Source organism: Amblyomma americanum, chromosome 1 (genome assembly GCF_052857255.1).
Source record: "Amblyomma americanum isolate KBUSLIRL-KWMA chromosome 1, ASM5285725v1, whole genome shotgun sequence".
NCBI lineage: Eukaryota > Metazoa > Arthropoda > Arachnida > Ixodida > Ixodidae > Amblyomma > Amblyomma americanum.
In genome coordinates, this window is record NC_135497.1 from 371,793,929 (window position 1) to 371,809,671 (window position 15,743).

General features: G+C 47.4%; 1 protein-coding gene across 1 annotated transcript in view; it reads right to left on the bottom strand.

Moving 5' to 3' along the window:
- Positions 1 to 10,022: 10,022 nt before the first annotated feature.
- The window catches only part of LOC144101186 (uncharacterized), a 38,320-nt gene continuing 32,599 nt past the window's right edge, over positions 10,023 to 15,743 (bottom strand). The window contains exons 4-5 of the mRNA XM_077634246.1: positions 11,079 to 11,278; positions 10,023 to 10,123 (exon numbers count right to left, since the gene is read on the bottom strand). Coding sequence (XP_077490372.1) covers positions 11,230 to 11,278 — 49 coding nt within the window. The 3' untranslated portion in view covers positions 10,023 to 10,123; positions 11,079 to 11,229. The remainder of the gene's footprint in view (positions 10,124 to 11,078; positions 11,279 to 15,743) is intronic.

A 15,743-nucleotide genomic window follows, 5' to 3' on the forward strand; every position in this document is an offset into this window, starting at 1 on the left:
GGAAGCAAAGTGGCATTTCCTTTTGAACATGGTCCTTTGACATCCACAGAGGTATCTGTGTTAGTTTAGTGAAAGCAACTGGCCCAGGTAATACAGATTCTTGATACTGTGGCAGTTGACACACAGAACCTGTCAGCAGGGTCCTTTTCAAAAAGTCCAAGGCGCATTCTTACAAGAAAAAGGAAAAACTCTTTTTCCACTGTCAGCCTTCTTGGCCTACCTGCCTGCGATGGGTGTGCTTGTGATGTAGATTTGTGTCTGATGTTTTTTCCCTGTTTCCCTGGATTACAGGAAACTAAAATTGTTTTAACATTCCATACGATGGCAGACAGGCATAAAATCTCATGTCATCATCACTGTACTTTAATCGGTCAACAGAAAACTCTCCTCCAACTTTCATTTCAAGCTTCTCTGCTGTTGCTTTGGTGAGTTCCAGTTCTCTGCTGGTACGAAGCAGCACTTCTTTTACTGATTTTATTTCTTCTTCCTTTCCTTTTGCTTCTTCTTTAGCTCTTTGAAGTTCGACATGGGCCTGCCGGAGTTGTTCTTCGACAACTTTCAGCTCATTCTTCATTGTTGTGAGTGCCTCAGATTCTGTGCTTCTTTTTGTCCGGTGCAATCCCGTGTACATTGAGGCGGCTGTGATTTCAAGGAGCTGAAGTCCATTTCAGCATCCAGACATGCTGTTGGTACATGAGGCGTTCCAGAAAGTTCATCACAAATGTCGTCGGCTCGCATTCCACTGGCTGTTGTCACTTCTCCATTCACAGCAACATTCTGCACGCAACGCTCTTTCGGTGGCTTCCTTTTCACTTTACTTTGCTTGTGTGCGAAACTAAATATGCTTGGCACTGCATCATCCTTAAGGCGCCTTGTGCCGGTAGCATAGTTTGCATAAAAGTCACCATCGGCGAAGTGCTTTGAGAACACCTTTTTGTGCTTGTTTATGCGGAACCCCTTGCCCTCGTCTGTCCTTATTGCGGCAATTCATTTTTTTTTTCAAACCAGGATTTGTGGGGAACCCTAGAAAAGAGACCTGCAAAAAGTATAGCGCACTTAGTAATTGGTCAAGGTGCAGGTGTAAAAGCATCGATAAACATGAACTTTGAAAAATGGTATCAGATGTCTTCTTGTGTATTCATCAAGGTGAAGAAATGAAAAAAGAACATTTTCTTCACCTCTTCAGTACATACAGTTGAAGACAGAATAATGTGGACCATGCTTGTGGCGATCAAGCTCGTCTAAGCACCATCTAGCAATACCAATGTAGTGTCTCATACTTCTGCAAGTGTCACGTGCACTTGCACATAGAGGAAAAAAACCTTCGCATGTTCATTAATAAATGCGAGGCAGGAGTTGAGCCACACAGTGTGGCCCATAATATTTTGTCTGCGAATGTGCATCAGTCTGGCAGAGAGCTCCGGGTATGCGTATGCACAGGAAAACTTTATCCGTCGCGCGGTAGCAGAGTTGTGTCTAATAGCCCTGTCACACGGGCATTTCGAGGGCCCTCGAACCGGTAGTCTATCGACTCAAAGGCAATCGAGCGCTGCCACAGGGGCCGTTTCAATGGCGATCGAGTAAATAGCCTATCATCGAGTCAACGGAGTAGCGCAGAACTCCATCGAGATTTCGAGGGCCTTCGAGCGCTGCCCAAGGTTGCTAGCGTTGATTCGAGCGGCGCCAAGCGCACTTTCGTACACGACACATTCACGGTGCAAAAACATGAACAAACATTATTCGCATAAAATTCAATGCAAGCAGCCTGTAAAATTATTGTAAAATTATATTAGACTAGTTTTAAGTGCATTATACGCATTTTTTGCTTTGCAGTCTGCGTTGCTTGCGTACTTAACGTTGACAACATGGCGGCACCTTGTCCGCCCGCTTCACAGCGATAACAGCTTCGTCGCTAATCCCTCAAAGCAATATGGTGTTCTAAGCTGTTGTATTCGCCTTCGATTTGCCCATTTTTACCCTCGCACAAAGTTTCAAGAGACAAATAGCTCTTGTTTTTCAGATATCATGGCGATTTCCCAGGTCTTAAGCCTGACGAAGCAGCGCTCCGACGCAGTTGGACTGGCTTGGTTTTGACTCGTCTTGTATTAGAGTGGCTACAGCAGTGTATGCATATGTCCGTCGCGTACATGCAATTAAAAGGGTTTCGAACGACTTTCGCGTATGCCTGAATTTCAGCATTTTGTATACATTTATCAAATATCTTTGTTATGTTTGCAAAATTCAAAGTAGCGATTGTGGCGCCACACATCCGTGGCGTAAGACAGGAGAACCATTTCAATGGTCATTGAGATTTGCCGTGTAGCAGCGGCGAGTTCGATGGCGATTGAGAATCTTGAAGACCCTCGACTCGGGGGGGATTGAAACTGGCCGTGTGACAGGGGTATAAGCGCACCCGTGTACCGTTAGTTACAGCTAAGCTAGTGGGACGACTTTGAACACACTAATAAGGCTGCCAAAGGCTGAGCTCTATGCACACAAAATTTTGAGCGAAGGCTCTAGCGACGAACGGCGCTGTCGCGCTTTTTGCCCGTGCCGCGCTAGGTTCTGCATTCACAAAAAAATGTTGCCCGTAGCCCAGAAATGCTTGCCGCTTATGCTTTGTTTTAGGCTTCCAGTTTGTGCGCTCCTCCCCATGATCTGTCGTCACCTCAGCAAGCGGACCGGCCTGGGTCAGCGCCGTTGCCGTGGAGAAAATATTCCTTTTGCCGTGACTGTGAGGCAGAGCTGCAAAACTCACCTTATTTCAGTAAATTAATGTACTGCCATTAAAGGAGGGCTAACAACACTTGGAGCGGACTAGACTACGAGCAGGCGCACTGCAGGGCGAAATGCGCGTCGATCCGGGTACGGGCGTTCGATCAGCAGAGGCGGTGCGCCTAGCCGTCGGTGCAAAATCACTCGCGGTTTGCTCACTTCAGATCAAGGCGACAGATTACGGGAGTGTTTGCTAAGCCGGAGTGCGCAGGCACTGACAGAACGAAAACACCGCTGCTGCTGCTCCACTCCGCTTATGTCGCCGTCGTTTGCTGCAGGTTCGCAAAGGAGAGAACGACGGCGCTCCTCGCCGCGCCGCATCGTCGTGCTTTTTCTCGCGCTCACAGAACTCACTCTGAATGGTTGAGACGCGGATGCTAGCGAATGTAAAAGAAGTGCGTATGAGCAACGTTTTGATTTTCTGTCGGGCCGGAACAGTCGCCAGCATCGGAAACAATGCATCTGCTCGAGTGCACCGAAGGCAGCACCTTTATATTTGTGCTCAGTATACAGCGGAAAGGCTACACGGTAGAAGGAACTTTTCGCTGCTCTTGCAATACTTTTACCATTTATTTTAACGTGAAAACGAACAGGTCACGGACGAGAAGGAGCAAGCATGCAACTGTTTCATGCGCTCCGTGCTCTGGATGCACACCTTGTTTTCGTGCGCGTCTCTTACGCCGCGCTGGCTGCAGAGGGGCACACAGCAGCATGCCGGCATCGCGACTGTAGCTTGGAGCAGAGAGCCAATGTCAGGGAAGATGTCTAGGACACAGAAACAAGAAAATTGCGCTTCTTGTGGCTGCGCTGGGCGCCGTACCTTTCAATGCGGCCCGAGCGCAGTCCAGCAGGCGTATGCGCAAGTAATGGCGGAGGCACCGCAGTGTGCGCGCCACATACCAGATGGCGCTAAATTTTCTAAAGGGTATATTGAGCCAGGCTCCATCATTTCAATGAAGCTGCTACATTCTGCTATAAATAGAAGATTTTTTTTGCAAATTTGCGCCGAAGAGTTGTGGGTATATAACGCCAGGTGCCCGGAGTTTCTGTCCAATTCGGAGATGTCTGACAGTGCTGAAATGGGAAGCTATAAAATCCAATCCGAACCTGTTTTTTTGATGAGAGAATGAGTCAGTGTGGGTCAGTGCTGCGGTCTGTGCACGCTTGTGCTTCCTCCCGCGCTTTTGTTCCGGCGGCACGCGCTCTTCTGGCGCCCTCCTCGGCTTTGCCTCCACCTCTCGGCAGCGTCACGATGGCACATTTGAAAGTATAGTAGAATACAACTTAAAAAAAAAACAGCAGTTGTTAACACTGGTCCACGGTCCGCGGCATACTGTATTTTTCCGCTAGCCAGTCACGAAAGTAAACGAAACCACATTTTTAATGTTTTGCTTTATTAAACAAGTCAGGTATCAGAATTCTAGAGCTTATAAGATTTTTCTCGGCGATTAGCTTCTTGTTTAAATGACAAAAGAAGTTTTAACAGGCTACTTTTTGTCGCGGAAGAATTCTGCGCGCCGGTCCTGAATGTGGGCGGAGCTTCACTGCAGACTTAAGTTGTATCCGACTATAAAAAGAGAAGTTTTTTATTGTATTGGACCGTCGTGATGTAACATGAGCAGAATCAAAACCTAAACATGTGAAATAAGGGAAGCAAATGGTGACGGCTGCTCGCCCTCCAGAAGGCTGGTTGCATCTCATCCTAAACCCTACCCGTTGGAAATATTTCGTACTTTTCCGCGTGTATCTTTTGGTAAGAAATCTGATGAATGCGGAAGCCCGAGAAGCGCGTAGAGTTTCGTGTAGCCATGCGACGTCACTCGGTAGCTTCGGATTTCCGTAGTGCAATTCTACGAAGCGTTCTGGTTGAAAAAAAATTCCATGAAATGAACCCTGAACTGTCCGTATGTCTGTTTAAAAGATGTTTGCGGCACGATAAAAAATTACTTAAAAAGTATGAAAATGGAGATAGGCGACGCCGGCTGGTGGTCTCTGGCGCACCGATGGTTAAAGCTGGCGCATGCAGGTAATTCTGCCACGTATTTTCATTGTTGGACTCACGCTGCGGAATGTTGTGTGTAGATTATCAGCTTTTATATCGAAAGGTAGGCAACCATGAAGAGAAAGGAGCGTAGGAAAAACATGTCCTGTTTGCAAAGGCATGCGCGAGGTTCTCCATCAGGGAGAGCCAATTTTCACCCCCCTCCCCTCAGAACCATCCCACCGAGAGGCCCATATGGTGAAAACGCACCGTAAAAATAACGATTTGTTGTAAAGCGTTTCAATGAGGTGGAATTGCAACACATGCAAAGTATCGAGGAGTATAGTTTTTGGCAATATCGTCAGAAAAGCTGCATAGCCATAACCCTGCAATTTAAACAAAGACTAGACAGCCAGGTCCGTAAAAATATGGCGCCCGGCTTGCTTACGGGTTTGCACTTGAAAGACACTCTGCAAACACAGCTACACCCTTTCGGGTGCAAACTTGGTTGCAAAACAGCTCAGCCTGCAAAGATGGATCGTGTTGCCGTGGTCACACGGGATTCAAGTTCGTACGCTCTAACCAGCGCGTTTAAACAGACCTGCAGGTTAACTGTCATTGCTGTAAGCAATCTTTCGAAAGAAATTCACTTCAGAGTATCACTTCAGTCCTTGTCCAGTCTGAATTCACATACGGCTATCTTACTTTGCGAGAAAAAAAATATGTGTCTGTGAACAATTATATGCTGTCACGGAGACCTAACCCTCAAAAGTTACATACTCATTATCGTCTTGTAATATATAGTCGGAATCTTAAGTTTCATTAGAAATGTGTTGATACTTATAACAAAACCAACTTTGGTCTAGAAAAAATGGCACCTTACAAATCTGTTGCTTGCGTGCGTGAGTATTTGGACCCAACTGTTCGTGCGTGGTATGTTCCCGCACTTCTTTTTGGATTTTTTTCACCCCCTTCATTCGTTCCCTCCACCCAGAGCCTGATTTAGTGCCTCTTTCCTTTCTTCATAACCTCTCCACTATAGTAACACTCACCTCAAACAACCGCGCCTCATAAATTCCTCACCAAACCACAGCAAGTCGCCTGGCAACAACAAGACCACTCTTTTCGACAACCCTCCCTCCTCTTCTGCATTTACCACACTCAAACTCTCTCTCATGCCAACTACGCCACTACCCGTCGGTCACACTATCCCACATTTATCATTCGTATTCCTCGGAAGCCCCCATATGGTGCCGCAGCTCTCTTAATTCCGATGAGTGGCAGGCGGCATTGCTCAGCTCTGACCCGGATAATCAACTCAACGTCGTGACAAGAGCCTTCGAGGTCGCTGGGCGCCATTAGCTCCCGGCCTTCTGGTGCCCCAGAGTTACCTACGACACTTCAACTAATTTGAGGAAATAATTGTTTTATCCTCCTTCTCCTCCTCCGAGCATAGTGGAACGCCCATCGGCATCCTTCACGACAGCGGTGGCGTAGTGAATGTGTCTGTGAAATTGGTTTTCTCAAAAAAGCCGCCATTGGGAGCAAATTGAGCTCGCGGTTGGCGCTATGCTTTCACAAATTAATTCATCACTTAGCTACTCGAAAATCGTGATATTTGCATTCATTTGTTGTTCGTCTTCCTGCCGACTCGTTCCACGCACATGGACCACCTGAAGGCGCCCCACTCGCAGAGGCGCGAGCCAAAATGAAGAGGAAGCGCAGGTGGGCCACGTCTTGCATTCGGTGCCATTGCCTGGCGAACGTTCGCTCCTGGCCTTCATGCAACGGTGCAGCCTCTTCGAGATGCTCAGGTCGCCCTCGGAGTCGATGGCCTTCTTCCTCAGCTCGGCGTCGAGTAGCAGCGCAGATGATCTGCCGGACGCCCACTCTCAGCCAGTCAACCCTGAGGCAGCGGATACGGACAGCGGACACGACAACCTGGCCGAGCAAGCGCCACAGGACGACCCCGCCGGAGATGGTGCGGACGGTTTCGTGGACTCTGATCGTGTTAGCGAAGGGGCAGACGACGCTGCCAGTACAAGTGCTGGCAGCAGCAGAAGCTCTAGTAGCACCGGAACCAGTGCTTTCTTGTCGAGCCATGCGCCGGCCTGCCGCGGCATATGGTGCTGCATCTGCCCGGACGAAGGCTTCGAGATCCTGGAACAGCTCTACCGCATTCCCTGCCGCTGCCCGAATGCATTCGCGCACCGGTCTCGCTTGGAGGAGGTCTTGTACAGGGAAGCAGAGGACGCCGCGTGCCCGCTGTACGGCGCGCGCTATCCGCTGCAGCGGCGCACTAAGCCCATGTGGCGCTGGTTCTGGGAGCAGGAGTCTCGGGACGACGCAACTCTGTTCCTGGGTAACTTGGCTTTCAGCGTGGGCAGCGTGGGAATGCTGAGCATGGCGTGGATGTACGTCCTGTTCGAGTACCACTCAAGCTCGTGGCTGCCTGTGGCGTCGCTGGCTTCGGCGCTTTTCATCCTCTCTGTGTTTTGTGTCGCCTTCGGCTGCCTCCGCTTCCGCCTGCTCTACATGACCTGCCAACGCTGGCGTCGCGCAAACACTACGCTCAAACTCATGCTCACGGACAGGAGAGCCATCCAGGCATGACCACGCGTCACGTCTCCAGGGGGGCCAAGCTCTTCTGTGGATTCCTGCGGAAGGTTTTTGTACCTTCTGTGTGAAAGTCATCTTGTTCTACCATCTGTGTGAAACTGGTGGAGAGAATATAAAGAGACAACTGGTTATGTTTATGACAGCTGGGTCGATGCATATATATATATATATATATGTGTGTGTGTGTGTGTGTGTGTGTGTGTGTGTGTGTGTGTGTGTGTGTGTGTGTGTGTGTGTGTGTGTGTGTGTGTGTGTGTGTGTGTGTGTGTGTGTGTGTGTGTGTGTGTGTGTGTGTGTGTGTGTGTGTGTGTGTGTGTGTGTGTGTGTGTGTGTGTGTGTGTGTGTGTGTGTGTGTGTGTGTGTGTGTGTGTGTGTGTGTGTGTGTGTGTGTGTGTGTGTGTGTGTGTGTGTGTGTGTGTGTGTGTGTGTGTGTGTGTGTGTGTGTGTGTGTGTGTGTGTGTGTGTGTGTGTGTGTGTGTGTGTGTGTGTGTGTGTGTGTGTGTGTGTGTGTGTGTGTGTGTGTGTGTGTGTGTGTGTGTGTGTGTGTGTGTGTGTGTGTGTGTGTGTGTGTGTGTGTGTGTGTGTGTGTGTGTGTGTGTGTGTGTGTGTGTGTGTGTGTGTGTGTGTGTGTGTGTGTGTGTGTGTGTGTGTGTGTGTGTGTGTGTGTGTGTGTGTGTGTGTGTGTGTGTGTGTGTGTGTGTGTGTGTGTGTGTGTGTGTGTGTGTGTGTGTGTGTGTGTGTGTGTGTGTGTGTGTGTGTGTGTGTGTGTGTGTAAGTGGTATACGGCAAGAAATGCGGCACGTGCGTAGTGAATTACAGCTTCATGGCCGCGAACGCAAGTGGACAGGGCGTAGTCATGCACGCCATAGATGCTAGCTACTATCGGTCTAGTTTCCAACGCGCTTATGCGATAATTGTTTATTCAACATTCCCATCCTTGCGTCCTCGGAGGAGGCTGAAAGGAGTCCGTGGAAGATAGCACAATTCCGTGGCTCGCGCAGTCACCCACTGTAACGTGACTACCATGAACCCTGTGCACTCTGTCCGCGCCTCATGTTATACGCCACTGAAAGCCGCTCAGTGGCCGTGTCCGGAAATACGCCCAGGAGGGCAGTGGCTGCAGTTTCCGGCTGCTATGAGCATGTTGTTGTTCGCCTTTAAAAAGATGGCCCATACCCGCACTGGTGGATCTTCCAAGAATCGGGAGGCAGAGGCTGCTCTTCACCTGTACTCAATATAGGCAAACGAAAAGAACGCATGAAAGCAGCACTGGTAGAGTGCACCTCAAGAAGAGAACTGACTGAAAAGGGATAAAAGTTAGGATTAAGAAAAACAGTGAGATGTATAAAAAAGGAATAATTAATTCAACATGTAATAATGGATAGAAAAGAAAATATCGTAACACTTAGCAAGGCAGTCGATGAGATTCTAAAGGAGGAAATTTAGAACAGCAGTACAAACAGATCTGAGGCTGAACCCAAGTGTGGTGGCGCCAACTGATAGCAAGAGCGGGCTGCTCAAACTACACCCAAGATGCTGCAAGGGCCCCTCCAGCAACCTTGTTCTCAAAGAAGTGAAACGGCGACAATGGAGCCATAAATGATCATTAGATTCGGGCTCACGGCAAAATGAGCGTGATTATGGGGATTTTCGCCTGAGCGTCGCTGATTTTCTTTTTTTTCTTTTCGGTTTCCTTTTATTCTTTCGCTATGGCGGGCAGTAGAAAAGGTGCGCTCTTGGGGAAAGTGAGTCCGTTGATGACGACGCAGCTATCGGGGAGAACCCAGTTCAAATAGGCCCAAGGTGCTTCTCACAGACGAGAGTGAAACATCCACCTACCATGTGGAGCGCAGATCGACTTGGTAAATTTGCCTCGATGACTTATTATGCACAGCCGAATTCGCTGCCCTTTCGTTTCGTTTCATTCAGTCTCACCTCTGAGTTTTGAACGCCTTTAATCTGCACCTAATGCGGCGCTTCGACCGAGTGTGAACTCCACGATATCGCAATGGGACCGCTTCCTGATTTATCGGTGGAATGCTCTGAAGTTTTGTTTGTGGATGCGTAGTTTGGCCGGAAAACTGCTTCGCTCACACAAGACGCTCTTTCGGTATCAGCTTCTTGCCGATGTCGCACACCGTCCGTGCGATGCGATGCGATCATGAGGAACGAATTCGAATCCTTAGTGCGCGCCTAACGACCGATGTCGTCCTTAAAGAGTTTCAACTAAGCGCGGAGCAAACGTGGATAAATGAAATGCGCGGTATAAAGGGAATTTGAACGAACCATTCCAGCAATATTTAAAAAATGAGAAAAACTTGTGTGTCTTACCGAAATCTTAATGAAGGAAATGCGACATAGTTTACTTTGCAGGTTCTGGTGTCTACGTTGTGATTCCAATGTCTTTCCGTCGAGTAAATGACGTATTTCCCTTTCATCTTGCGTCTGTGCGTGTTCGCACGATACTTCAGCCAGACTCCCGACCACTCCTCGACCACACGTTCCTTCTAGCGGGTCTAATTACTGTTAGGGTGTAACACAAATCACATTGTTTCCATTGATACATCCATCTATTGTTCACAGTGTACATGCTGTTCAGTAAATTTTTTCCAAGTATCTCTTTCATAGCCTGTCTTAAAGTCTTGCTCTTGGTCATATTCGTCCGAACTTGCCCATTTGGTTTGCTGTAATTCCGGTAGGCCTCCCTCTTCGCCCTGCGTTGCTCCGCTTCAGAGATAGTTGGCTGGCCTAAAATAAAGATGGCACAAATGCACTATAGAGAAGTAGCCATGACACAGGTGGTGAATTGTTGTTGTTGTTGTTGTTGTTGTTGTTGTTGTTGTTGTTGTTGTTGTTGTTGTTGTTGTTGTTGTTGTTGTTGTTGTTGTTGTTGTTGTTGTTGTTGTTGTTGTTGTTGTTGTTGTTGTTGTTGTTGTTGTTGTTGTTGTTGTTGTTGTTGTTGTTGTTGTTGTTGTTGTTGTTGTTGTTGTTGTTGTTGTTGTTGTTGTTGTTGTTGTTGTTGTTGTTGTTGTTGTTGTGATCCTCATGCTATGGCACATGCCCACATAGGGGGATTGACCAAGAATTGGGGGCGCAGACAGTTTATCAGGTAAATATTTTCTGGACGAAAATAAAATTAATGGTAAGGAAGGAAGAAGTAAACAAAAAGGAACAACGAAATAAAACGGGAAATGCATACACGCAGGAGATCAAGACTGATGTTTATAGCCGAGTAGTTAAATGGTAATGATAAGACTAAAAATAATATTGAAAAAATTAAAAAAAATTAACAAGGTAGCTGACTTGATTCCATTCAAAATTTTTGCACAGCGGTAAAAACAGACTTGTGGCTGTACCCAAGTATGGTGGCTCCAAGCGACAATATGAGTGGGCTGCTCAAACAAAGACCAAGCTCTTGTAGTGGTTTCTCTAAAAGCCGTCTTCTCATCATGGTGTATGGGCGACAAAACAACAAAAAATGGTCTATGGTTTCGTGCTCACCACAGAATACACAGACGGGATTATGCGCCGCCCAGACCTGTGCAAATAAAAATTTAAGGGTGGGATCCGGCAGCGGTGCCTTGATAGAGATACCACAACTTGCCATGAATGGCATGATTGCCTGCATCGCGAATACCTCAGGTGCAGGTAATCATCAGATCTTAAAAGAGATCAAAACCCCGCCACGTCCAAACTGCCTTACCTCAGTGATTGCCTCATAAAGAAAAGTGGCCGCCTGGAGAGCAGCTTGAACAGGCCCTGGATTGTTAATTTTGATAGAAGCACCATCCTTTGGTTCCAGCGCCACAGGAATTCTGCCGACGCCGGAGCGTTGAAAAGCTTCCACGGGCATCTCATGAGGCGGTAGGAAGCCGACCAGGGGGACCTCCCCTGGCCGGGAGACTGCGTAGACATCACCTAAGATTTAGAAACTCACCGCGTGCGTTATCCACACAAGAAAAAAGGTGCAAAGGCACAGGGCGAAAAGGAAAACAGGACCAGCCACCCAATACTACCCAATAGGGTCCCGAGACAAAAAGTGAAGGTTAATTCACTTGACGGCGCTCGGGCCCCATTACATGGCAAAACAGCGAGGTGTCGGTAGTAACATTTGGTGCACTTACAATTTAGGCAGTACATACCAGTACATTTAGAGACATTTTAGCTCTTAATACGCATAGTTTAGTCTTTTTGTTGTTAGAGATAAAGGCACAATATGAATGACAAACATGATAAGCGAATAATAGCAATTGTACATAGCAACAATCCCGCAAAAAATCCAAAAGACACAGGAGAAAGACACCTCACGAAAAGCAGAAAAATTACATTTTCGAGAGAAAAAATGAATGTATTCTTTTCTTATTTACATTTTCAATAGTAACTTTATTTACGCGAAAATAGTTTAACACAGTGGGCAGAGTATGTCCAAGGATTTGCTGGCCAAACGTCATTCTTACGAAAGGTACCGCCCAGTTTAGAGCAGAACGCGAAGGATATGTTCGTGTAAGTGCTGTTAGATTGGCGATCGAAAGCATTATATTCTCAGAGGTAGTTATGTGCTGTTTGTAGCGAACTGCTAAGTTATACGAGTAGAGATAGTGTATTGACATTACTTTAAAATTCTGAAAAAGCGGCGCAGTATGAGTGTAGAAGTCTTTTCCAGCCATATGGCGAATAGTCTTTTTGTAGTGCATATATTCAAATTTAGTATGTTTGTGTAGTTGTACCCCATACAAGGAAACTCTTAGCGTCTTATCGATGTTCACGATCGGCAGCAATTTCGTCTTCTCGATGTTCGGAGCCTCTCACGTAGCGTCTCATATGAGTCGATGCATTCGCAGCTTTCCTCGTCGGGCACGCTGCCTCACGGTATACCGGCGGCGATTCCTTCGAAGCTTGATGCTTCTTGGATCGGTCACGGCGTTTGGCTGGCAGCCCAGTCTGTTGTTGCTTAATAGAAATTCCAGTACGCCCAGTTGGATTGTTGCCCATTCCAGTACGCCTCTCTCTCCGAACTGAGTTAGTCCGCTTTCGCGCTGAACCGCTGGCGCTCCAACTTTCGCCTCCTTGCCTTTACTTACTTCTTGGGTAGGCCATGCCGTTAGGAACTTTGTTTGGTAAGCACGGTAGGCCCGAGTCACCACCTTCTAGATGTTTGAGAACCTTTCATCGGATTATCTTGCGAGATTACACTAATCGAACCCACTAACCCACCTCTACTCTCGAGGACCCACCTCTACTCTCGAGGTGGGCCGACTTTGAATTTTGGGTGGTGGGCCAACTTCCAGGTTTTGGGGGTGCTTCGTCATTTGGTAGCCAGGTGGTGATGCCGTCGCAAGTTCATGTGATCTCTTTCGACTAATCAGGGAATTTCGTGATAATTTCAAATGTGGCGGGGCTCCCAGTTTGGTCAATTTGGGTCACGTGATTCTGAAGACATCATCGGGGAATTGACCAACCAGAAAATGTCGTTAAGGAGAAGCAGGAAATTTTTGTGGGACGACAGCCTAAACGAAATCGCATTAAAATGCACGCAGAATAGTGCTGGGGTGGATGGCAGCAGAAAGCATCTGTATCCTGACGCAATGTTCGAACATATTTTGTTGATAGATGCGCTTGAGATAGGCTGTTCAGAAGTGCTTTCAAGGGGAGGATTTCAGCGATGATACTTAATCCTAAGAAACGTGAGTTGATGTCATAGTCGAAATCAAACGGAAGAAATGGGTAGAACATGTATCTCGAAGGCAACGTATGCGATGTTCCATTAAAGCAATGGTATTGATTGCAATGGAAACGTAAACGTAGCAGGGGGCGGCGGAGAATCATTTGGGTGGATCAGACTATAGAAACTTCGGGAGGATAATGTGGCCACGGCTGGCATAGGGCAGGAGGGATATTAAAGCGGCCTCACGATGGACGGACGGATTTGTGACTGGGCGACGGCGGCCACCGCTACTTTCAGATTGCTTTGCTATTTATTTCCTCTTTCAAAACCCATTCTTTCCAACCCTAGACGGCCCGGCAGACAACGTTTGGACGTTTCAAAGAAACAAGCCCAATTCATGGAGAGGGCCGTTGTGATGGTCTCTGCAAAATGTTGAATCATATGCGTGCCCCTAAAGGAGGTGAAAATTTGGACCAAAGCCCATTCGACCCGGCACGTTGGCTCAGAGACTTAGCGCTCGGCAGCTGGCATCAGTGTCGCAGGATCGGATTCCGGCAGCGGCGGCCGTATTTCAATGGAAGCGAAATACAAGAGCACCCGTACCAGCGCGGGTTAAACAACCCCAAGCGGTCTAAATTAATCCGAAACCATCCACTACGGCATCCCTTGTAAGTTCACAACTTACATTCACAAAGCGCGTTCGCGCTCTCTCGATACAGCCAATCTCCTCGTAAGCTGCGCTGGCATACAAGGCGTGCCTGTGACGGCACAGCCACATCACACATTTCACTGGTATGGTTCACGGGCGAATGGCACCTGATCATCTGGTAACTGCTACCGCTATAAACGCGATAGCGTCAATGGTCAGCGAGAAACCCCGCGTCGTCGGCGGCGGCATGAGCGAAAAATCTCCAGAGAAGCAGGTGGCCCACCCACCACCTAGGTCACACGACTTTGCGACATCATCAGAATCTCCCCAACGTGGCAGCCTGCGCGCCGCGGCAGAGTGCATTTAAATTAATAGTGGCCGCGAGAGGTTTCTCGGGAAGAGCAACCTGTATGCCTGCAGGGTGTTTCACCTACGATTTTACGCAATTTTTAAATATAGGGTTTTTGAGTTAGAAGAACGCTCTTTCGGCATCGATGTAGTACTTTGGAATACGACTAAGACGAGCTGACTAGTAGGCTGGTTAACTAATATTGAACCGTTAGCTTTTTAACTATTCCTGTTAGGCTCATTAAATATGCAGAGGCGTGTAGTATCCATATCAGTTTTTATAATTTCGAAGACGTGGTTACCCTCGGCGCAATGGCCCAACAAATGGCTGTTTGGACTAGTTAGGTGCACTGGAGAATTTGCGTTGCCTGAAAGCTGCTCGTAAGCTCAGGTATCTTGGCGAGATGTAGCGAAAAATTGTTGGGCCACAGCTCCGACGGTAAACGTATTTTCTAAATTATAAAGCTGACATGGGTATTACTTACGGTGGGCTGCATGCCTGTCGATAATTAAGAAGCCTTATGGAAGACCCTGGCAATACGAGGATATGACATAGAACGGCTAACTTCGCCTCCGAAGGCTTGTCACCCGGATGACTGAGAAAAACAGATTCGGAAATGGAGATGGCAGAGAGAAGCGTGACGAAATTGCTTGATCGCGTTGGCTATTACTCCGCTGTTAATAAGCATTTAAACAACAAAATTAGCTGGCACACATTCCTGGTAGGATGCCTGACAACCGCCAGAGTAAAGCGAATTTTCGACTGGAGTGTGGTCTCTAAAAAATGCCTACGAGCGCCGGTGTTTCTTCCCGCCGTACATGTAGGATACCTGAACGGACCTCATTGTGTGCGTTTTTCTTCTGCTAGTATTTTTATTTTGCGACCAATTTCTTGTTTGGCCTTTGCCGCCCCGCGGATAAACCCACAGAGCTGTTCATGCGGCTTTGCCCCTTGAAGCCGGAGGCTCACTTGACGTACAGTCTTAACGGTTCGCTTTCTTCTTTGCTCCAGCTGGGAGATTCACATTAGTGGAGCAGAAATTTGGGCAGGTTGGTAGGTGTTCATATTTTTCTCAACGCGCACCAAAGACGGGACGAAAATATGACACGAACAAGCGCTGATTATCAACTGGGTTTATTGGAGAACGAAATGTATATAAACTCTGAAAGAAATTATAACTTCCAGAAAGATATCTAAAAGACACGTGGGAGGACAAATACCTCAATCCCCTCAATAAGGGAGAGCAAAAGGTGACCCTTATGCTCAGTCCACATTTCTATGCAAGAAGTCTAAATGCGTCCCAAATTACAAGAACACGCGCAATCTGTTTCGCCACAGCAATAAGGTAACACGCAAGACTTTGGAGGCCTTATTCACTAATCAGAAGGGCAAGATGTGTAACATCAGCCCTTCCGTGGCATTGTCTGAGAGGTAATTGAGATATCTGTCTTCCCACGAGTCTTTTAGATAACTTTCTGGTTGCGATAACTTCTTTCAAATCTTATGTATGTGTGTTTAGTTCTTCAATGAACCCATTTTATAGTCAACGCTTGTTCGTGTCATACTAACATCTTTCTTCCCGCCTTTAGTGTGCTTTGAGCAAAAATGAAAAATGAAAGACTCACATTAACGATACAGTGCATTACGGATGGTTAGGAACCGACACTTGAAATGCCTGTCCACCATATCCACAACGACTACGGCA